This window comes from Narcine bancroftii, chromosome 9 (assembly GCF_036971445.1).
Source record: "Narcine bancroftii isolate sNarBan1 chromosome 9, sNarBan1.hap1, whole genome shotgun sequence".
In the NCBI taxonomy this organism is placed as follows: Eukaryota; Metazoa; Chordata; class Chondrichthyes; order Torpediniformes; family Narcinidae; genus Narcine; species Narcine bancroftii.
The window spans coordinates 113,936,135-113,961,421 of NC_091477.1; the positions used below are offsets into that span (position 1 = coordinate 113,936,135).

The window sequence follows — 25,287 nt, forward strand, 5'->3', positions numbered from 1 at the left end:
GGACTGGCCGAAACAATGCTGGTACCCGACTCGAGTGCCTCCCTTCTGCTCCAGCCCCGTGAGTGGGGACGTCCCCGTGCTGACAGCCCAAGGCACAGGAGCCTGGATGCGCATCTGTCTTTTCAATGCTTCTGCTTCTTCAGGTGCATTCTTAGTGGAGAATGCACCTGGAAAAAGCCTACTGGCTAAATGGTGGAGGATGTTCATCTTTACCAATATCAGACTGAGCTCCACTTTGGCCTACTTCCATGTTGTGTGCTCATTGCCACCTATTAACTCCATCTTCATTCATTAAATCTCACAACCAATTCTCTACTTTTATAAAGTTTTATTTCTATTTAATAAACAGTTGGCAGAATAACTTAACTCTGGTCTACCTGTCCCAGGCAGCTTATGTGCAGTACATCTCCAAATCCAATCTTTCATCTTACCCCCAGGAAATTAACCTCCCATAAATTTTTGCTCAGAAATCAAAAAAAAAGGAAGAACACCTTCTACTTACTTTACAATTGGCTTTTCATTGGTGCTGTTGAACTGCTTGTGCAATTACTTTCTTAACAATGAAGCTGATTACAAAACCTGGTCACAACTGGATTGAGCAGTAGATTTTGTATTGGTGAAGTGGGTGGCAAATTGTACAAGGGCAAAGTATTGTCTGTGTGGCTGACTTTACCAGTGCCTTATTGGCTCATTCCTCTACTCACATGGTGAAAAACTATCTTGTGGTTTTTAAGTTGCACATAAACATCTTTCTAGGCCCTTCTAGAATTAGAAATGTGCAACGTAAAAGTCCATTCTATTCCTTAAATAGACTAAATTTGGCCTCTGCATTATCTTAACATGAGATTGTAACACAACACTGGCTCGTATGCATTTCGAGGAGTCATTCAGCAGATTAAAAACAGGAGGCACTTTGTTACTAATAGAGTGACACTTTTCTATCAAATATCTTCTCAATGATATTTGCCTTCAGCACACAGAACCATTCAAGTTTAATAATAATCTGTTTTAAAATAAAACTCACTTCTGGGTCACAGGGAGAAAAACTCTGAATTTTAGGTTGGGAGTTTTGAAAGAGAAAACTATAGTTTTGCTGTGTGTTTGTTCGGATGCAAGCACATTGTAGGTTTATGGATCAACAAAAGACACTGCAATGTATCTTGTCCCATTTGTCGTTGGGAGCCCTTCGTGGAGATGCGTTAGTCTTCCTGGATGGATGAAACTCCAGCCTTTCCTGGGAGACTCCACAGCACAGTTGTATCGATGGAATTTGCAGCCTCCTCCCTGGAATGAAACACAAGTTATTTATTTTCCATGTTTCTGAACCCTCAGTAAAGTGCCATTTATGTATACACTTTCACATCTGGGCACCACGTTTCTGTAGTGAAACAAGTAAGTCCACAAATCTGTGAGAGCAGTTGATCCAGAAATTCAGCAGGTCCTGAAGGGCTCAGGCCTGAAACATTACTCTTGCCTCCTATGCTCGCTGTAGGACCTCGGGAGTTTTGTGCATAAACCAGGTTTCTGTCGTTAATTTTAAACTGTAACTGAAGATGACCAGTTATGGTCAACATACTCCTGTTATCCAGAATTCAAGAAACGGCAAGCCTCAAGCAATTGGCAAAAAACAAAAATTGCAGAAAATAAATAGGTTAAAAAAAATTCAGGTTTAAAATTGTGGCAGTCACTTCATCAATCCAGGCAGTATGGAATCTTAAGCAACAGGAAAATTGACTTATCTGACATTTACCAATCCCTGTAGGGGCTGGACATCAGGGGTTTTACTGAATATGGATTACACTTGCATTTTATGACTGCCAAAAAAACTTGATATGGGAATAATCTTTTTAAGTAGACCAGCTTAATCCCCTATACAAAAATGCTGGAATAAGAATGATAAATTAGCTCAACAGGTTTTGAAATCTTTTCAGCTAATTATCCAAGCATTCAAGTTTGCTTATTGTCCCATCTTCACAGTAGAATGTGGAGGGGTTTGTTGAGCAAGCAGTCCAGCAAGTCAACACAAAGTAGAAGAGCAAGTGCAGAGTGACAGTAAAAGGTCGGTTATTACATAGCAACGGCAGCATGCGATCACTCTGTGAGGTTCATTCTGGAGCTGATGCCTCTAGGGAAGAAACAACTGTCCTTGAACCTGCTGGTGTGTGATTTTACACCCCTGATCCTTCTCTCTCCTCCACTGGAGGAGAACTTTCATGAGGATGTTGCTGGGACTTGAGGAACTGAGTTGCAAAGATTAAACAGGTTAGAATTTTATTCCCTGGAGTGTAGAAGAATGATGGGAGATTTGATAGAAGTTTACAAAGTTATGATAGGTATGGACAGAGTGAATGCAACTAAGCTTTTTCCATTGAGGTCAGCCAGAATAGGTTTGGTAGACTAGAAGGGTCAAAGGGCTGTAATGTTCCAAGAGTGTGGCTTGGGTGCTCCTGTATATTGGCTGCTTTTCTTAGACAGCAGAAAACATAGTTGGAGAAGAGAGAGGGCTTACATACTTCAGGGATAATGATTCTCTGCAATAATCACTGAAGGTATTCCGATTATGGTGGTTACTGTGTTGCGACTTAGCCATCAAGGTAAGAATTTTAGACCCTTTGTAATCGGGCGACCCTGATTTTAAGGTGAACATTTCAAGTTTATGGATTGTCCTATAAAACGGCATATACATTGTTCACACTTAGACAACTCTGAAGCAGAAATATAGATGTATTTGATCGTCACTGAAGTACAATGCTTAACCCACCTGATAATCTATTCCTTTATTGTTTAAGGCGATGTTAATGGTGAAGGTAGAGGAGTCGTGATGGGGCCTTAAATAAGCCTGTCTCTCTGGCGTATACTTCACCACAAAGTTCAGCATGGCAAATCCCTAGAAAGTAAATAAATCAAAATTGAAAACTTTTGTGCTGCTTTTTTTTTCCCCCTGAAGCATTGTGATGATATTTTGAATGAACCCTCCACATCGAGCTTACTTATGAAAATAGGAAAAGGCTATCAAAGGTCCAAAGGTACATTAAGCATTGTGCTCTATTTTATCATCGACATAATTCTAGCAAAGAACAAGGAATCAGCACTTGAATTAAAACATCACCTTTAATGTCCAACCTGTGTGTTATTTCTCCTTAAAAAGATAATGCTAGAGAAACTCAGCTGGTCAAACAATGTACTTTGTTTATGGATCTTTACCTTTGCTATATAATGTTTCAGGCTTGAGCCCTTCAAGATATGAAAAATGTCAGCTGGTGCCCGAACAAAATAGTATGGGGGAGGAGATATTTTTTATGAATCCACATAAACTCCACTGACAATCCTTCAGTCACTATTATTTACACTGTAGAGTACATTAACTCTTGTGTAGAACAGTTTACAAGCTGCAAGAAAAAGAATGAACTGCCGGCAATAAACCCTGGTAGTAAAATGTTTCCAAATGGTGGGACTCAAAAAGGAAGCCAGTCAAGGTCATTTGGTTTCTGCATCTCAGATCCCTCTTGCAGCTAATGGGCCCACAGCTTTAATCTTCCCCTTCCTGTGGAGAAAGATCTGGCATCTGCCCTTCAAATGCGATAGAAATGAACAAGGAAATAGAAGATGCTGCTTTTTTTCTTGCAATGTATTGCAAGGAGCAACTTCAGCCACGTTCCAGCAAAGTGACAGATTGATGTTGTGGCATTCAACACCACCCCATGCAGTCTCCCTCTCACATTCTTCCCTCTAGCCAGGAATATTAAGACTTGTGCGCCCGATCTACTTGCCATCTTCCAGTTGGATCGAGAAAACAATTCATTACCCAGTGATGCAAATCCAGAATTTGTAGCATTTCAAATCTAACTGAATTAATTTGATAGACAACTGAACATTGAAAGTAGAATGCAATTTCAGAGATCAATGTAGTCAGTGTCCTGAAAGATGACCCAATCGATTAGTCAGTTCAGGTATTCCCTGAAGTAGACTCCTCAGTGATCATTAAGTAGCTGAGGAGGAACCAGCTGATTAATCACAGACTCTCTCGCAGATCTGTTCAATAGCCAACACAAATAAACAGTGCTCTGCAGCACAGTAGCGTGTTTCAGGGTGGAACTAACGGTGGTTCTCCACCTTTTTATTTCCACTCACACTCCACTTTAAAAATTCTCTATGCAATAGGTGCTCTGTGATTAGTAAGGGATGTTTAAGGGTGGAAAGAAAAAGGTTGAAAACCACTGTTTTAATTGTCCCTCATTGACTTGTTATGTGCACAGTTTCATAACTCCAAAGGAAATGGGCCCATGACAATTTTTCTCAAGCAAAATGTTTCAGTAACGATTGGGTCTAGACCAGTGATTCTCAACCTTCCCTTCCCACTCACATTCCACCTTAAGCAATCAAAGAGCACCGATGGCATTGGGATTACTTTTTTTTAAAACTTTATTTAAAGATTTTATCACAGAAATAAAAAGAAAAATTACATTTAAAGAAAAGATATAAAATAATATAATTACAATACAACATTAATAACCTAACTTAATTCAACCCAACCCCCCCCCACATATAAGAACTAAAAAATCTATATATTAAAAAAAAAACCCACCCTTCCCCTCCCCCAAAGCATTGGGATTACTTAAAGTGGTATGTGAGTGGAAAGAAAAAGGTTGGGAACCTCTTCACTAACAAAAATGCTACAGCAAATTCTTGGCAGCTCGATGGGGAAGGAAATCTGGTGACTACACAGGAAAGGCTCGAATTATTTTTCACCTACGTGGTTGCAGGGAGAACAGGCAGAAAGCCAGTTCCATCCTGACTTTGGGTTCCAAACACACAGAACTAGAGGTCACTATTTAACCTGGTCTCTGGTACAGTGAGATAGCAGGCAAACTAATTTTACCACCATGTCACAACCGATAGAAATGTTTCTTAAGCAATAGATTTGCCCTGTAAAGATTAGAGCCAAATACAATTGATCATGAGAGCACATTGCAGTTCTGTGATCTTGAAGGTCAAACCTTGATTGTGATCAGTACTGCTGGAGCCTGCTTTGTAGCACATCAAAGAATTTGAAGGCATTTATGATTGACAGATGTGATTTATCACAATAGCAAAAATGCCGTAAAAAGTACAGAAGGATTCTGTTCCCAAATGAGAATTAAACCTTGAATACAAATAAATGGCTGATGTTAGTGAGGAAATTGTTCATTAAGTATAAACCCTTAACACATTAATCATAAATAAATACCACCTATTTGATTTGATAAACTATGTACATTTTACTTTGCTGCAACACTCAAGAAAAGGTCCTGAATATCACAGCTTTGTAACATTTTTGACAGATTACAAGCAACAGCTAGGAGTTACTATGAGGCACATTTGTTGACATAGATTATTCGAAGATTGACGTACCTTAGTGTGGTAACCAGAAAATAGCTTCAGTGCAACTGGAGCAATATACTCCCGAATGAAGTGCAGCCACACTTGATCCAGCCCAACCTGCGTCATGTGAATGTCATCAGTGGGAACATTTTCATATCCGCCCACTAAACGCTTATCCTAAAATGGAACAAAGCTATCAGTGGCTAGAAACCGCATGGGCGTTACATCGTGGCCTCCTAACAGCAGCCAGATTGTCGGGTGCAAATTACTTCAGGGCTTAGAGAAGGCATGAGAGAAAAACATTACGGTATCCATGGGGGACTTCAATATGCAGGTAGTCCAGTGGACTAGATTAGCGCTGGATCTCAAGAGAAGGAATTTGTGGAATGGCTTTCACCGAGCAGCTTGTGGTCAAGCCGACTACCCAAAAGGCAAATCTTGGATTTGGTGGCTGTGGGGACACTTTTTTTGCTTTGCTTTCTCTGACTGTAAGAAACACCCAGAAATTTCTGCTGGTGGCAACTCTGTCCACCTTATGGCAAATTAAAGCAATTTTTGTGAAGTATTACACCTGTCAAGGAATCTTGAATCACATTCGGTTGCAGTGAAATTATTACTATTTCTAAAAATAAAAGCATATGTTTAAAGTTAAGCAACAAATGTTGCCCAATCCAACGGTAATTTTTTTTGAAACGTACAAGTAAAATGAAAATGTGTGGAAGAACAATGTAGTCCTAATGGAACTAATGCAAGCCAATCCCTTGTGAAACTTCACCTCATTCTTTCCACCGGACCATTCACCGAAGTTTTCTACTTCTTCCACAAGCTCATCACAAGTTGCTTCTGAAAATATGGGGAACCAGAAGACATCGGGACATGGCTGCCCAAATAAAAACAAAATCCATGTTAAGGAGGAGGAGTGAAATTTTCAGGCAAATTTCTCCAGTGGATTTAGAGACAAACTCTCAGTGTGGCACAATGAAGAGACAGCAATTTTCCAAACCAAGGTGGGTACAAAGAGCATTCATGTGGAAAATGTAAGCCCATAACTTCTCAGGTGCAACATCATAATGAATGGGAGATGCTCGATACAAGAAGTGATTGATGATAGCCCACCGACTCATAGAAGGGGAAAATTATTCCCAAGGATCACAGTCATAACAAATAACTTCTGCGTTTGCTCTTCCTGATGCATTTGAGGATTCAGTGTCTGGAATACAGTTTATAATTAGTTAAATAGATGCTGCGATTGTAGTAAAAATGCACAGAAATGCTGGAGGAACTCAGCCAGTCTCATAGCGTTCATAGGTGGTAAAGATCTATTGACAGTGTTTCAGGCCTGATTCCTTTTTCAAGGTATAAGCAAAAAGAAGGGAGGCATCTAAAAGCAAGATATCTTTACCTCCTATGGACACTGCACTAAGTTACGCCAGCATTTCTGTGTGTTTTTATTGGAATATAATTAAGAGGGTGGAGAGAGATGTTTGCCATAATATAGAGAAGCCAACTGGCAGCTTTCCAAGTGAATGGGAACAAGATAATAGTTTACATTAGAAAAGATCTGGGGGATCTGTAAGCAGCAGGAAATACTTGGATGGTACATTCAGGAAACTACTTCATACCTCTTCAACAACTCCACCTGTAAATATCTTTGAATAGTTTGGATGAATGTATTTCTCCCTCCATTCCTAGAAGATACAAATAGTGCGTGGTCAGCAATGAAATACGAGAGAAAGCCAGCAAGATGACAGATTCACACAGCAGGCAACGTAATGGGCAAATTTCCTGCCTATTTGCATTTTTCTGCTCTACAGCTTTTGTTTCCTTCACATTTCTTTTAACTCCCTTTATCCCCGATCGGGTGATCAGCAGGTAGGCGATCTTCCTCCCAACTCTGGCTCTTTTTCAGTTTGTGCCTGGTCTGCCTCCGATGCCTTTCTCAGTCATAGCAGTCAGACACAGTGCATCAATTGATTGCATAAATTTACAAGCAGTTAGTAAAAGAATGGATTGAAACTTATAAAAAAAATGCAAAGCAGGTGTGAAAGCAACTGCAATTAAACTCTGACAATCCACTATCCAACTATCCCATGTTCCAGTAAGACTCATGGATTGGTAAGCTCCCCGGATACTCACTGAGACCATTGATGCTCTCCCATTAATCGCCTGGCCCCTGAGATGCACTGATCCCCTGCACCTAGGATTCACCAGGGCTTCTGCCAGCCCAGGACGCACCTAATTCCTATATTCCCCTAAAAATGACCATGTTGACTGGAAAAGACGTAACAAAATCTAAAAAGTGTGCTGGGGAATTAAAATGAATAACTTCCAATAGTCCAGAAAAAATATGCCAATCTGAAAGCTGCAAATTTATTGGGGTTTTGAGTTGGAGAGGATATGAGGGATTTGTGCATGGAAATTTATTAACATTGATAAATCTATGTCTAGTGTGCATCGAAAGAACCAAAGACTTGTTGATTCAAACCCAGGCTTTTATTAACTAAAAGACTGCAGCATATCACAAGTAGGTCGACCAGTCCAGAATGACCTGGTCCGGCTAGGAGCAATCCTTTAAGACCTGCTGGTAGGTGAGGCTACACTCTCAGCCAATCACAGTCATCCTACACTACCATCTGTTCATAGGTGATAGAATCTGTACTGTCACACTATGATTCAAGGCTGAGGGAAATAAACCAAGCTGTAAAAGTGTTGAGACGTAGTGACTAAAACCTCCCATTGTCATCCCCGACAATGCCGTCCCGATGCAGAAAGCCTGGATTTTATTTGTGAGTTGTTGGAAGTGAGGTAAGGCGTGCAGAATTCTGGCCTAGCATTTTTAAACAAAATCCTAGGGTTCATTATCATCTGTCTTGTCTGCAATTCAGTAAGATGGAGGGATTTGGTTCAGAAACCTCTTGTTTGGGTCCTTTGGGCAGACCGCCCAAGGATGGAGCTTGGAAAGAAGTTATGTTCTACAAAAAGCACACCCCTCTATTGTGCAATTGATGATGCCCAGTTGAGCCACTGCTTCACAGCCCTGGTGATCCAGATTTCACCCTGACCTCTTGTGCTGGCAGTGTGGAGTTTGCCTGTTCTCCTTATAATAGTGTGGCTTCTCACTAGGGACTCTAATCCAAAACATTACATCTATTTCTATTTTCACACATGCTGCCTGACCTGTTGAGTGTTTTTGGCATTGAGTATGGTGCATTGAATGACAGGTCAAAATAAATAAGATAATGAAAGGCATTAATGCATCTCAAAATTTTATCAACTTGAATTTACTCTAAGTTACCGGTACTGTAACTGCCTTGCTACACATTCATTAATTCTTCTTGCTCTGCTGTTAGAGGTAGATATTTTTACAAAGTGCATGGTTAATAAGAGTGTTTCCCAAACTGATACTTACAAAAATAAAACTTTAAAACAGAACATGATTTCTGAAGAGAATTCAAAGCGTAAATAGTTACGGTAAAAACAGACACTAAATACCTTTATATCAAAGTTCAAACTTTATTAGTAAATTGCAAATACTCACCAATGGATTATCAAAGATCTGCCACAGATCACCATGCAAATGTGAGGTGTTGTAACCCTCTGTTGGAAGAAGCCGTCCAAATTTGTGCTGGTTGCTAACATACATGAAAATCCCCTAAACGTTAAAATATTCAGAATTACTACTTGAAAGTCGTTACTTTACCTCATTTAAAAAAAAACCCTGCCTTTGAAATAATTTTTGCAGTCCAGTAATTCAAAGTCAGCACTTAAAGGGACACCTCAAAAAAAAACTGACAATCGTTCTTCTTGCAACGTAGATCAGGAGGATTCTGACATCTCCCTTCTCAGCTGCTCAACCTGTGGACCAGTTGTAGTGGGAGAAATTGCAGGAGAAGCAAACTTTTAACGTGGTCAGATTGATAATACATCTTAAAGTTTCCAAACACCATTAACTCTGGTTCTTAATCTGACCTTTAAGGGAACTGGATGTATTATTTAACTCTTCCTTCACATAGGAATACCTTGATCACTGTTCTCCTATGATGACTTGAAATACTGAAATTTCTCTTTCTATATGTATTGCTGCTACCCTCTAGATCAGTGGTTTTCAAACTGCCCTCCTAAACTCACATTCCACCTTAAGCAATCCCTATGCCATACGTGCTCTGCGATTAGTAAGGGATTGCTTAAGGTAGTATGTGAGTGGAAAGAAAAAGGTTTGAAAACTACCGTCTTAATCGTACCTCATTGACTCGTCATGTGCACGGTTTTATAACCCCAAAGGAAATGGGCCAATGACAATTTTTCTCAAGTAAAATATTTCAGTAACAATTGGTACTAGAGCAGTGGTTCTCAGCCTTCCCTTCCCACACACATACCACTTAAGGAGGAATGGGAGTTTAGGGGGCAGTTCAAAAACCACTGCTCTAGAATTATCTCTAAAGATTTTGATCCTGAAGATGTTGCCTTAAAACAGCAAATTTACATTCCTTACTGGAAAAAGGAAGGATTATTTTGACTTGTAAATATGGAAGGAGTTGCAGAGCAATTTGACAGTGAAAAAAGAAAAAAAATACTTGAAATGAAAGGAGGTGCAAATCACTGTTTTCACAAAACAGATTCTGAACTTACATTCTATTTTTAACATAACAGAAATGCTGGAGGAACTCAGCAGGTCCCACAGCATCCACTGAAGGTAAAGGTATATAACCAATGTTTCAGGCCTGAGCCTTTCATCAAGGTATGGGTTAAAAGCTGGTAGGCACCTGAAGGCACATGAGGAAAGGAGAAATAGGGATAGAGGAAAGGGAGAGATGGGGGGGTGGTGGTGGCTAATGGAAACCAGAGAAGTCTATGTTAATTCCATCTGGTCGGAGGGTACCCAGATGGAAAACTGTGGGTGGTCTCAGTTTGGCCGAGTATGAGACCTTGGACAGACACATCGGCATGGGAATAGGACTGGAGATCCCCGGCAAGGCAGCAAACAGAGCTAAAGTGCTGAACGAAGCAATCTCCCAGTCTGTGTCCCTTCTCCAATGTGCAGGAGACCACAGCAGGAGCACCGGTTGCAGTAGATGGCCTCTGCAGATTCACAAGTGAAATGTTGTATCACTTGGAAGAACTGTTTGGGACCCTGAATCCTCCAGTGCCCTTCTTAACTATGTGATTTGACAACAATCTGAGTTAAAGTCAAGCATTCCAAACACTAGCTCTTAGACACACAAACACACACCAAATATGTCAACACAGCTAAATATCCCTTAAGGAATTCCAACCCAGACAAAGATCAAGACGTGGATTAAATTCAAAAATAAACTCAAAAGGTGGAATTATCTACATCTTCAAAATGTAATTTTATGTATTTGGTACATTAAGAACATTTTAGTGTATCTGGAAAAAGTAAATCTCTACTTATCAGGAGGCTGAAGGTTTAGATTTCAGAGTGGCAATGTGTTTAAGAATTGCCTGTTTCATCAGGAACACTCCACAGGGTTGGTTTATTTGTTTCAGTTACCATTTTTATCCATTAACCCGACAACTATGACAGCTAAACACTATCTGCTACAGGAACTCAGTGGGTTGAGCAGCAACAGTGGGACATAAAGAATGGTTGCCAGTATTCTGGTTATGTGGTAGTGTCTTTTATTTTTGGAGAGACTTGTTCTGCAAAGCAGTAGAATATTCTGGGAAGAAAATTACCATCTTGATCCAGGAGTATTTTGGAAGTGGGAGGATTGAGCGGACACTGGAATCTAGAACCGCAGTCTTCTTCTGTAAGGTTGAACAACATGTGGGGGTGGGAAGTATCAGCGCTTTGGGTCAAGGCCCTGCAGCAGACGTGGAGAAGGATGATAGGGAGGGGTGGTACACGGGCCTGCAGGTAATTGGTTGACCGTAGAGATACAACAAATGATGGAGAGATGAATGACAGGTGAAAATAGACAGGCAGAGGGAAAAAAAAAGTCAGATTGAGTCAGGTGGGGACAGGGAGGATCAAAATGGAGAAAACCACGAGGGCAAGAAGGGTAATAAAGTAGAAGCACAAAATCTACTGCCATATGATTCTTAAGGAAGGTTTTAAATTAAAGGGACAATCAAAACGATAAAGCCAGACAATGGAAGCATGGCTTACAGTTATCTCAGCTGCACATACAAGTTTATTTTCTTTCAAGATCAATTCATTCCCCAGAGCCGCTGTCATATGGTGATCAAGTTGGAAACGCAGGGGAATTTCAATACACATGCTGCCATAACCTCCCTCAAGACAGACATTCTTTGGCTTTATTGTTTTGATAAGTCATCTAAAGAAACAAATTTATCAATACTGTTCAGCTAACAGAATATAACTCAGTTTTTAATCTCTGGGCAATGGAATAAAAGGTCAAAGTGAATGATTAGAAGAGTATACAAATGGCTGGAGATGGGAACACAATGCCAGAGAAGGCGATTGCAGGGACAATTTGTTTTATCACTGGCATTTGTGTATCGACTGCCCGCAGGCACCCCTGAAAAGAAAGCTTTATAAACTTCAGTTATAAACCTTTACTTCCTATGAACAGTCTGTGACCTGCTGGGCTCCTCCAAAATTTTTGTGTTTTTACTACAATCACAGCATCTGCAGACCTTCATACTTCACAGTACAATTTCCCATTGGGCAATCCTAATCAGTACAATAGAAATCAAATGCTGTTCTCTGCCACTTTTGGAATATTATTCCAAGTGAACGGAAACAGACATGGGACCAGATCAATGAAAGGCCCCTGCGTTGCGTAACACAATCTCTTTCAGGTTTGAGAGAAATTAGTGAAACGTAAAAGCTGCAGATGCTGCAATCTTGAGCAAACTTCGAGCTGCTGGAGGAGCTCAGCAGGTCAGATGACATCCATGGGTAGAAATGTTCAGTAGACATATCAGGTTGGGACCATTTTGTCTCGATAAATAAGAAAGGGGGCAGCATGGTTAGCACAATGCCTTTACCGCACCAGCGAATGGAAACAAGGTTCAAATCTGGCACGGTTAGTAAGGAGTTTGTACGTTCTCCCAGGGTCTGCGTGGGTTTCCTCTGGCGGCTCCAGTTTCTTCCCACAGTCCAAAACGTACCAGGGATTGTAATTAGGCAGCAAGGGCTCGCGGGCCAAAAGGGTCTATTACCAAATGTCTAAATTTAATTTTGTATATGAAGGGGGAAATAAACGAGGGATAGGCCAAAAGGTGATAGGGCATTGGAGAGAAAGTGGGAAAGATAAGGAAGAGACCTCTGGAAGTGGGTGAGGAGTAGGGGTTGGTTGGAGAAAATAAAATTTCAATAGAAAGTTAAAAAAAAAAATGGAAGCAGTGGAAACATATGGAAGTGTGGGTTACCTAAAATCAATGTCCTCGTCAATACGTTGAGAGGTAAGGAACAGGACGACAATGGATGAGACCTGTATAGGAGGGGAATGTCGGTCCTCAGCCTCATCCATTGTCTGGGTGAGACCAAATATAAACTTGAGAAACAAGACATCATATTCCTCATGGACAATCTTAACCCATTTGGAGTTCAGCCATTTTTATATATACTCCGGACAGTGTCTATGGGTAAACTACAGTATGAACATCAGCATGAACCAGCTGGTGGCTGGGTATAAAACCAGCTCCTGAAAACAGGGGCACATGTATATGCGCTTGTTGGTAGCCCCTGAAAATAGGGACATGGAGTCCAAAGGGTTCAATCTAATGGTGTGAACATTGATTTTTCTAACTGTTGCTAATCCTCTCCACCCTTACTGGTTCCACTCTTTCCATCTCTTCTTTCCCTACGCTTGTTCTTACTTTTATCTCTACCTCCCATCCAATACCCCAATAACATTTTGGTCCTTGCTCATCTCCTTTCCCACTTGACAGACGGCAGCATCCCATTCAAGGTGTAATACACGAAAAAAAAAAGTTGGAGAAACACAGCAGGACACACAACATCTATAGGAAGTAAAGTGTCACCAATGTTTTGGGCCTGAGCCCTTCGCCAAGGTATGAGCAAAAAGCAGGCAAGTGTCTGAACGAAAGGTGGGGGGGGGGGGGGGGGGAGAGAGGAAGGAAGAAGCAGCTACGATCCAATCCAATAACTGCTCTTTTTGGGGTTATTGAACCAGACCTAGGGAGATTTTCCAGTGTCTGCGCAATAGGTTGTGGACTTCTCTCCTTTGTTGCCTATAGAAGAGCCATCTTATTTCAATGGAAAGACTCCAGATCTCCAACAGTGTTTCAATGGTTCTCTCATATTATGTCCTGTTTAAGTTCAGAAAAAAAATTAGATATCTTGTATTTGATTCATCGGTGAAATATCAAGATACCTGGTGACCTTTTGTGTCTTATTTTCATTTGATGTAAATGATTTTAATGTGATTCGATGTACTCACTCTTCCAGATGAGATAGTTTTACCTTTGTTTTTTGATTCATGATTTGAATCAAAAGTTACAAAATATATGTTACCCTCAGGATAAGCTGCTCAGATATTTCTTTTGTTAGTTTTCTTTTTTTTAAAAATAGGGTAGGTTAGATGGGGTGTATATATATATGTAAAACAGCAATGACATCAATAATATATATTATTGATGTATTTTCTGTTTCTACCCAGTACAGTGGAGGGAGGACTGAGTGTATACTGTTAAAAGTTCTCCCTTTATTTATTGTGTGTGTGTCAAAATGTATTTTTAGTTTTATTCCCTGTTCTTCATTGTACTGTATTAATTATAAATAAAAAAATATGAAAAAGATAAAAGGAAGGAAGAAGGGCCCAGCGAAGAATTGTGAATTATACTGCAATCACAAGTATCTCCAGACTTTACTGTTAAGCTCATTCTCAGTGCATTGTTCGTTGAAAGTAATCTAAGGTTGTCAAGCTTTAGATATTAGAACAACAAATAAATGCCATACTGGTTGTAATGGATATACTAACACAATACATCATCTCCAATAGGAAATTGCAAACCATCAGCTTTACAGCATCGTTTACTTTGTTGTTTTGTGGGGGGAAAAAAAGAGGCTACAGCTCTTCACACTTGTTATGCTTGTCAACAGAATCGAGGGATGATCTAACTCCATGCCCTTTTCCTGTACTAAAATACTATTCCTTGATATTTAACAATGTATTGCCTAAATCCATTGACGTGTGACAATGGTCTGCCAGCAACTTAAGCACCTATGCAAAATGGTACTTCTATTGCCAGTCAAATTTGCATGTAATTAACTGGAATTTTCACATGCAGGTTAATCAAAACCTGGCCAAGGATTTGTACAGATTCATTTCTCACCCATTACGCAGGTGTAACTTTATTATCCCTGTTATAAAAATGTGGCACATCACTTGCATGATGAAGCAGTGCAGCACTTACCAGCAAATTCAAAATATTTTTGGAATGGGGGTTGGTTTTCCAGGTAATCTTAGTGTTCCTAACCTACAGGATAAATATCGAATCTCAGTGTCCAAACAAAATTTTTGAGATGATGCAATATTCCTAGTATTTTGCCTTTTGTTGCCTGCAGGTCTCCATTTATGACACTCTGATGCATTTGAAATACTCCTTGTTCAAGAGATAAAGCAGAATATTATAGATTCTCTCCATATATTTGAAGTCTTTGGTGATGAGGGGAGAATTCCTTGTAAGATCATCCTCCAAAAACAGACATGGGAATTTAGTGTTCCTGTGGATTTCTTTATGAGATAAACCATAAACTTCTGGTTTCCCACCATTCTCTAATGACATCTATACAAGGAGTTCTTCTCCAACAGATTATAAACGTATTGGGGAATATGTTCCTCTTTTTTGTCCTTATGACAATATTGGTCAAAGCCAGTTAGGACAAAATAGCTGGTAGAATCAGCACCCAATCCATCATCTTAAACATACACTACCACTGTCATTAGTCAATCATAACAGGAATGTATACAAACTCTTAGACGCTACGCTGACAGGCAGAGAGCCCTCAATATCACCACCCAAACTGGTGACCTGCTTCAACTGGAAAAGATTAAAAAGTGCTGCCACATGGGAACAAAGCTCCCTCCAAGTCATCTCCTCACTTCCAAGTTGTTGTTTCTTCATTCTTCTTGGTTCCAAATACTGGGCCTTCATAATCTAACTTCACCGTGGTAAGACCTTCAATATAATGGCTGCAGGTATTCCAAATGGTACCTTGCCACCAGAGAAGGACGGATTGTGCAAAGATCTTTGAAGCAGCATCCATATTCCTTGTTTGAAAGTTATTGGGGTCAGTGAAGATTCTCACTATTACTGACCATGCATAATCAAGCTTTTAAATGTCAAGCATTATACCAATTTATTCTACACCCCCTTGTGATAAGGGGTACCAGGACTGGACTTTGAATTCCACTTCGTACATACAGAGTGCTACACCAATTTATCAAAGTACAACAAAACAAAACAGCCTAAAGGATAACAACTCCTCTTTAAGCAAACTCTATATAAATTTATAAAGTTATATAAAGAATAAAGTTTAAGCAATTCAAATAATTGTCTTGTCTACTGCGCTTTTTAAACCAATTATGCACTTAATAATAGGTCTTTTAACACATCATGCATCTGGTATGCAAACTCATTGAGGATTCCTTCCCTTCCACCCTGCACACATCTTTCAGCTGCTCCCGTCGGGAAAGAGATACGGGAGGATCAGAGCCAGCACCACCAGGCTGAGGAACAGCTTCTTCCCACAGGCAGTGAGAATGCTGAACGACCAGAGGAATTGCTCACACTGACCACCCGAGACTCTCATAGTTACGAAACTATTTATTAACAAATATAAATACTTGTCCTGCATGTGTGTTACGTCTGGTTGTGTGTTTTGCACCGAGGACTAGATCTTGAGCAATCAGAGGACAATAAACTTGACTTGATGTGGACAACAGAGATGACACAGGCACGTTGAGGGTTTGAGCAAATTCTTAGCAGTGAATCCTAAACCATAAGAGATTTTTTTTGTTAAAAAAATGAAGGAAACAAACATAAACCTTTGGGGGCTTGAACATATGACAATTTTCCACAGTAGGGAAATCTCTTCCTTTTTCTATTTTCTAAAATAAAGAATAAGCACCAGGTGAGAATCATCATCTTGAACACATCTCAAGGAAACAGACAAGACACCAGAGCTTTATAGGACCAGTTTTAAACAAGTGTCATTCACAAAGCCAGCCTGAGTGAGGCCAACAGCCACTTGCATTACAAAGCTACACAAAACAGTAACAGACAACCTGCCAGTTGGACACAAAAATTAAAGCCCAGCCCTTTCAACCGACCAACACAACATAAACTTGGCTCGTTAGTAATGCAGGAATTTAGTTAATGATGATGAATGCAGGCAGAGACAAGATTAATAAAGAAATGAAACACATCATCAGCCCACATATTCCATCTTGCTTTGGATTATAGTGTAGACAGAATGAAATCAATCGCTTCCAGTGTTGGGTCAAATCCGGAAAGAATAAAGATCAATCGGGAAACAGTCAATGAATAGACACATCTGGTATAGAAAGAGCATATGTGCCGGAATAGAGTACAACACGTTAACATACAATCAATGGTAGAACAGTACTTGCCAACTCTCTTGATTTGAGGTCAGAAGCCTTTTCTCTCACCTATATGCTTATGAATGGAAATGTTGAAATCTGCATACTTTAGTTCGGATTTAAAACAAGCATTACATAGATACAGTACAAGAATTAAAAAAAATACAGTATAAATGGATATAACAATAGTTTTCCTTGTACTGACAATAACCACACCAGCAGTGCGAGTATAAGACAGCTTTAATAAACTAACATGTACACTAAGAGGTCTTGTCTCTGCGAGACGAACCTGGAAGGCTAAACTAGCTCTGGACTGCTTTATAAACAAGGTCACCGGGGTGACCCCTGGTGACCTAGTGGTATAATTACATATCACCACATTCCTGTGTAAAAGTTCGATGATTCTCTCTCCAGAGTCACTGGACTTGGAACAGGCACTCCTCTTTTCTCCACGGGAAGTGGGGTTTATGCCTTTATCCGCTTTGAATCCTGGAGCTGGTTAGTGATTCATCTGTATGCCAACATAAGCTTGCACACCAACTACACATTTTGGAAGTGTTTTGCTTTTAAAAAATAATTTCCTTTCAGGTTATTTCTTTTAAACCACCAGTCCAGACTTCCCTTTGGCTGACTCAAATATGCAGAAAAGTTGGCAAGTTTTCTGAGAATGTTGTTCTAACCTTTGACAAATATGCACAAAATGAAAATAAAATGCAGGATTTAACAACTGTTCATTTATTCAAAGGATTTTTCCCTCATACAATTTAATAATATTCAATAGAATAATGAAAAAATTTATGTATTCTATAAATCATAATTTGATGGAGAATGTGTTTTTGATACAGGCACAATAAATGAAGTTTAAATAACTTACTGATGCATGTACTTTGTAGTACACACAGAATTCTAATTTAAAAGCCCATTCCACTGCATTACTTACATGGCTATATTATTTTGGTCAGAATTCAGTTCTGTTAAATTATTAATTTATGAAAATAAATTTATTCACAATTGGTGTTCTAAGAAAGGATTCACTTATAAATTCTTTAGGGTTCATACAATTATAAATAGGATTTATTCATGATCAATTGTTGCACAACAGATATGCCAACACAAATTTGTACAAGAGCCTTTTTTTGCAAAAATAAAACACTTACCTCTTCCCTGATATTTCTGCAGAGTGACATATCGGAATCCATCCTGTCCAAATTGAAATAGTTTTTTTCCTTTAAGTCTGTTCTCAATACCTCACCTTTAATAAGGTACACGTGAGCTATGTATGGGACATTCCACACACCTCTGCAGAGAGACATGAAAAATTCAACCCCACTCATCAACAAATAAGCCAGATGAAATGTTAAGCAATGTATCGCAAAAATAAATACATTTTTAAATGGCCCTGAACAGTTATTTGCTAAAAGTCTTCCCTTAACAGCATATTCTCCAGTTATTTCAGGCAAGGAAATATACATTTCACTGAAAACACAGGGTGCTGTGAAGAAAAATATCTTGTACTAAGTATGGGGCTCCCCTAAGATTAAAAACCCTGGTTTAGAAAACTGGCAGCATAAGAATATGAGCAGGCGTCGGTAATCTGGCCCATCAAGCCTGCTCTGTCATTTAAGGCGATCATGGCTGATCTGATGATAGCCATGGGTCAGCACATCCTGATCCCTTCCCGATCATTGTGGGAGACTTCAATTAGGCCAGCCTGAAGAAGTCTCTGACAAACTACTACCAACACATCACATGTGAGACCAGGGGAACCAACAGACTCAACCACTGCTACACCACTATGAAGAACATATACAGAGCCATACCACAACTGTATTTTGGTAAGTCTGACTACCTGGCTGTATTTCTACTCCTAGCGTATAAGCAAAGACCGAAGACAACAGCACCAGTGGTGCAGGTGGCGAAAGTATGGTTGAGGGAGGCGAAGGAGCATCTGCAGGACTGCTCTGAATCAGTGGACTGGAACATATTCAAGAACTTGTCCGTAGACTTGATTGAATATTCAACAGGTGTCACCCACTTCATCAAGACCTGCGTGGATGAGTGTGTGCCCTCGTACAAATTCTGTGTGTTCCCCAATTAGAAGTCCTGGATGTATCAGAGAATAAACAACCTGCTAAGGGCACAAACAAAGCCATTTAAGACTGGGGATCAGGATCTTTACAAGAAGTCCAGGTACGACCTGTGGAAGGCCATCTCTGAAGCAAGATGGTAATTCCGGAGGAAGCAAGAGACAGAGACACAGCAGCTATGGCAGGGAGTGCACGCCATTACAAGCTACAAGGTGAACACTATAGATGGCTGTGTTGCTTCACTGGCTAGTGTGAGCTAAACATAGAATGAGGTGAACACATTCTGTGACCGCTTTGAGAAGAAGAACCAAACAGTGCCTGCTAGAATCCCTGAAAAGGCTGAAGACCCTGTGATATCTCTCTCTGAGGACGATGTCCGACCATCATTCAAGAAGGTGAACCCTCAAAAGGCATCGGGCCCTGTCGGCGTACCTGGCAGGGTACGGAAAATCTGCACAACCAACTAGTCAGTGCGTTCACGGACAATTTCAACCTCTCATTGCGGCAGTGAGAGGTTCCCACCTGTTTCAAAAGGCCATCAATCATCCCAGTACCCAAGAAGAGTAGTGTGAGCTGTCTCAATAGCTGTCGCCCAGTAGCACTAACTTCTACTGTGATGAAATGCTTTGAGAGGCCAGAATCAACACATACCAAAGTAAAGATCTGCACCCACCACAATTCGCCCATTGTCACAATCGCTCCTCAGCAGATGAAAAATTGTTGGCTCTCCACTCAGCTCTGCTCTTCATTGACTATAGCTCGGCTTTCAATACCATTATTCCCTCAGTGCTGGTCAAGAAGCTACAAACTCCAGGCCTCTGTACCTCCTCCGTTCTGCAAATGGATCCTTGACTTTCTCATCAGAAGACCACAGTCAGTACAAATTGGAAACAACTCCTCCTCACTGATTATTAACACAGCCGCACCCCAAGGATGCGTGCTTAGCCCACTGCTTTACTCATTATACACCCATGACTGTGGGGCCAGGCACAATTCCATCTACAAGTTTGACGACGACACCACAGTTGTCAGCAGAATCACAAATGGCAATGAGGAAGTAGACAGGAGGGAGATAGATCAGCTCATTGAATGGTGTGACGTCAATAACCTTGCAACGTCAGCAAAACAAAGGAGGTGATTGTGGAATTCAGGAGGAAGTCAGGGGAACACGGCCCAGTCCTTATCAATGACTCAGTAGTGGAGAGGGTCAAGAACTTCAAATTCCTGGTTGTTAGCATCTCTGAGGATCTGTCCCGTAGCCTCCAGGTTGATGCAATCACAAAGGTGGCTCGCCAGCAACTGTACTTTGTGGGATGTCTGAGGCAAAAGGGAATTTCGTATAATAGGATACTATATTATTACAATGCAAATAAACTGAATCTTAAGATTTGGTATGTCACCAAAAACTCTCAAATAGGTGTACCGTGGAGAGCATTCTGGCTGGTTTCATCACTGCCTGGTGTGGAGATGCCAACTCTCAGACAAGAATAAACTTCAGAGGGTTGTTAACTTACCTTGTACATCACAGGCACCAAACTACACTCTACTGAAGACATCTACATGAGGTGGTGTCTTTAAAAAAAAGAGGAGCCTCTAACCTCATAGACCCCCACCACCCTCTTCACTGTTACCATCGGGAGAAAGGAACAGGAGCCTGAAGACGAGCACTCAACAGCACAGCACAGCTTCTTCCCCACTGCCAGCAGGTTCGTTAATGATCATGAACCAAAGACACTGCCGTACTTATCATGCAGTATTATTTTTATTTTTTGATATAGTTATGTCGTAAGATGGTCATATTATGAATGTTTGCAATAGGATACTGCTGCAAAACACCAAAGTTCATGACTTGTGAATGAAAATAAATTCTGATTCTCATTTACTTGACTTTTCTTCATATCCCTCAATTCTCTTATGATGTAAAAAAAAAATCTATCCAACCTTGTCTTAAATAAATTTACTGAGGTCGCTTCCAGTGCTTCAATGGGCAGTAAATTCAACAGATTCACCACCCTCTGGGAAAAACCATTCCTCTTCGTCTCCAACCTAAATCTACTAACCCGAATCTTGAGGTTACGAACTCCTCTACCAATGGAAACAACTTACCTATTTCTATCTTATCTATGCCTTTCATAATTTTATGTTTCTTTCTTTTTTTCAATCTTTTTATTGATTTATAATAGATACAGTACAATGAAGATAGGGAATGAAACTGAAAATACAATATAGAGACATCGAAAATATTATATATAAAACACTAAACCTACTCTACTAAAAAACACTAACCAAAAAAACAACAGATATCTGAGCAGCTTGTCCTGAGGGTAACATATCAAAAAACAAAGTTAAGACTATATCTCATCTGGAAGAATGAGTACATCTAATCACTTTCAAAACATTTACATCAAATGAAAATAAGACATAACGGGTCACCATGTATCTTCAAATTTCACCAATGAATCAAACACATGATATCTAATTTTTTCTGAACTTAAACAAGACATAATATGAGAGAACCAATGAAACACTGTTGGAGGTTTGGAGTCTTTCCACTGAAATAAGATGGTTCTTATATTGGCAACAATGTAGAGAAGGCCACAACCTGTTGCGCAGGTACAGACAAACTCCCTATGTCTGGTACAATAACCCCAAAAAGAGCAATTATTGGATTGGGTCGTTGCTCCACCTGAAAATATATTAAATTTTTTCCCAATAGATTTCTAAGAATAGACAAGACAAAAACATACATGTTAATTTGCAACCGTCACAAGTAGGGTTAATATTAGAAAAGATTTAAGCCAGCTTAACTTTGGACATGTGAATATGATACACCACTATGAATTGGATTAATGAATGTCAGGCACATATTGAAGATGTATTCACCAGTTTAAGAATCTTGTCCCATAGATTCTCTGATAAAAGTCTTGCAAGTTTCAATTTCCAAGCCTTTTTAATCTTATCGTGAGATACTGGTCGTAATTTCAATAATCTATCATACATAATTCCAATTAATCCTTTCTGAGAAGGATTGGAGTGCAGGGAGGACAAGTTCAACAATATATTGAAATATATTGAAAATTAGTTTCTAAAAGTTGCTACATTTGGAAAAAGAAAGATGACTCAAAATCCACCAGAGTGCAGCACAGAGGTTCCTCAGGTTTAGTTTTTGTTAAGTAGCATTTTCATATTAGCCATGAATTTGTTCCCAGCGAACATCAAAATGCCTGTAAAATGTTTATAGACAAGGGATTTAAAGTGATGTTTGCCTCATCCTGTTGGGGTAAAGAATGTGCCTTGCCAGTAACATCCATAATCCCAAGCTTGATTGAAATTTTTTTTTCTCACTTGAAGAGCTGGTATGGATTCTGTACCAGCTCAATGTGGAGCTGGGATGGGAGAGGATAGGAGATTAACAATACTGCCCAGTGGAACGGGCCATGGATACAAATGATGAACGGGCATCAGATCCATCATAGCTACACCTGCTCCATTTAGTAAAATAGGTGTACACACAATTTCATAAATCCACTCATAAGAAACTTCAACACTTTCATCTGTTTGGAAAGCTGAACCATTCACTCCTCCTGTCAACACAACCCGAGTTCAGCTGCTGGTCCAACACTCCCATTTAATTGCTCCTTGTGTCAACTCTTGTGGCCCCGTTCAATGGCTTCTTGGACTAATTTCCCAAAGTCTCTCCAGCAGCTGCATTTCATTTCCATTTATCATGCCATATGCCATCAATCAAGAGTGAGCAACACTGTGGATATTATGAAGTGAAGAAATAGAAATAAATAAAACTCACATTCTGTTTTCTTCGACAATATCAATATAATCTTCAGAACGTGCGTAGAAACCTTCAGGGCTCAGTGTACCCCAGAAATTCGACCACAGCTTTTTGTACTGGCTGACCATTGGTGCGATTATCCTCCTGTTGGGATCAGAAACAGTACGTTCTTTGTTTAAAAACAAGTTCTTTCTGACATGTCCAACTAAACAATAGATTTTTTTTCACGTTCTGCTTTAGAAACAAAAATACTATTTCAATGAGAATGTGTTAAGATAAATTCATAGAAATTCAGTTTGAATAATGGTCTTAATGTTACAGCTGGTGGGGAAGCAGAATAATGGTGTCACATCTGTGCAGCTAAATGAGAATGCTTCAACATTTCAACAAGATTAGCTTCAAATGTCCAGCAGAGATACCCGAGATACTGGAGCTAAAAATTAACGGATTTGTGTCCCATTCCAAAGGAGTGTGTCCTTCCTCCAAATTGTCTCTTGTGCACTGTTCCTTGAAGAAGGGCTTGTCCAAAATGTCGGAAATATATCTCTGTTTCCCAAGAACGCTGAAAGACCGGCTGAGTTCCTCTGGCATTTCAGTGTATTTTTACAAGGCAGTTGTCTCATTGCCTCTGCCATTTTCTCAACTGGTCCTTGCACTTAAAGCAAACAGTTCTTGTTAATTCCCCAATCCACATTATTCTCGTGCCATAAATGTGATCATCCTGGCCTTGAGATGTTAAAATAAATGCACAGCAAAGGCCCCCAAGCAGCATGCCTTCAAAGTGAACAGTTTTAGTGAGAAAATTACAGCAATCTTAATTAGATATTTCAAAAGTAACCACTGACTTTAGGCAGGATCAATGAGACAATTGCCTTGTAAAAACGCACCAAAATGCTGGAGGAACCCAGCCAGTCTTTCAATGTCCTTGGGAGACAAAGATATATTGCTGACATTTTGGACCTTAGCCCTTCTTCAAGGAACAGCACACAAGTGACAGTTTGGATGAAGGACTCACTCTTCTGGAATGGGACACAAATCTGTGGTCTTTTACCTCTAGTATCTCGGGTATCTCCGCTGGATAGTTGAAGCTAGTCTTGTTGAAACTTTGAAGAGTTCAAAGAGCATATAAGATTTTGTGATTTATTTCGTTCAAGAGCAAGGAAGCTCCAATAAACTTTTATAAAACTTTGGATCTACCACTATTGTGTTTGTTCTGGGCACCACAATTCAGCAGACATTAAAGGGATTCAGAGAAACATGATATTTGTGAAAATAATTCCAGGGATGAGAGACTTGTATTTCGTGGATGGACTGGATTGGCTAGGTTGTTCTTCTTGGAACAGAGTAGTTTGCAAAAGGATTAAATAGGCTATGACTGCTTAAAGCAGAGGTGATTCACAACGTCATTCTGAATGCCCCTCATCCAAGCATAGAGAACACACAAAAAGCATTTTGTAAATGGCAGGAGTACACCACCTGACAAACTTCTCACCCATATGCCCCATCTGTGGTTTCCACATTAGCTTCTGGAACCACCTCAGAACTCAAAACCAGAGTGGTAGCAAGTCATCCCCAATCTTTAGGAAACGGCTAAAGAGGAGATTTAAAATCATAAGGAACATAGAAAACTATTCCCATTGGTGGAAGGATCAAGAAATGGGGAAGAAGGCAAAAGAACAAAAAGAAAATAGCTCAAAAGAAAAGAAAAATGAATGGTTAGGGTCTGAAATGTACTGCCATGGTCATAAAGAGGGCAGATTCAAGTGAAGTGTTCAAAAAGGAATGGATAAATATCGAAAAAGAAGGCAATGGAGAGAGTGGGAGGTGGCGGACACCTAGATTTGAAATGAACTCAATAGCCTTTTCCATACGGTAACCATTCTGTGAAAGGTGCAAGAAAAACACTTCCTTTCACTTCATGATCTTCTACACAGAGTATAGTCCCCGTTCGTCCCCAAGCCAGCATACCCAATGTTGCTCGTTCCTTTTAAACTATTCTGAGAATCACATATTTTCCTTCGCTGAATGTAGCACATTTTCCTGTGTCAAAAAGATTTATATCAATGTATTTTGATGGCTAGGTGGCGTAGCATTAATATTCTGATAGGTGTTAAAAGGCCCCAACTTTTGAAGAAGAAGCAGTTGGTGACAAGTCATCAGAGTAGATAGAAATGTTCGACTAAAATCAAGTACAGCAATCCCCTGAACTTCAAAGAGTAATGCTCAATATAACTACATTACATATTTCTTTACAACATAAACGATTGATTAATTCAAAACAGCCTCTGTAACAAAGCCACGGTGGTAAATGCAGTTTGATAGCCAACATTCTGCTTTAAATTTCATGTTGTTATAACAAATGTTTATTGCATCTCTGGTAATTTAAGTCAACGGTGAAAAAGCAAACATTGTGTCGATGCTAGAAACCTGAAATGAAAATAGAATCTGCTGGAAAATACACAAACAGCAGTTAGGGAGCGTGACAGAGATAATG

The 25,287-nt window shown here is 39.8% G+C and overlaps 1 protein-coding gene across 4 annotated transcripts in view; it reads right to left on the reverse strand.

The window, feature by feature from the left end:
• Window positions 1-308: 308 nt before the first annotated feature.
• Window positions 309-25,287, reverse strand: part of plod2 (procollagen-lysine, 2-oxoglutarate 5-dioxygenase 2) — a 144,889-nt gene continuing 119,910 nt past the window's right edge. For 3 of the 4 annotated variants that reach the window (XM_069897387.1, XM_069897389.1, XM_069897390.1), the window contains 9 exons: window positions 22,812-22,937; window positions 18,077-18,218; window positions 16,365-16,427; window positions 8,900-9,013; window positions 6,984-7,049; window positions 6,137-6,241; window positions 5,392-5,538; window positions 2,762-2,887; window positions 309-1,284 (listed from right to left, as the gene is read on the reverse strand). In XM_069897387.1, the coding sequence (XP_069753488.1) occupies window positions 1,129-1,284; window positions 2,762-2,887; window positions 5,392-5,538; window positions 6,137-6,241; window positions 6,984-7,049; window positions 8,900-9,013; window positions 16,365-16,427; window positions 18,077-18,218; window positions 22,812-22,937 (1,045 nt within the window). In that variant the 3' untranslated portion in view covers window positions 309-1,128. The remainder of the gene's footprint in view (window positions 1,285-2,761; window positions 2,888-5,391; window positions 5,539-6,136; window positions 6,242-6,983; window positions 7,050-8,899; window positions 9,014-16,364; window positions 16,428-18,076; window positions 18,219-22,811; window positions 22,938-25,287) is intronic. The other variant, XM_069897388.1, reaches the window with a different exon arrangement.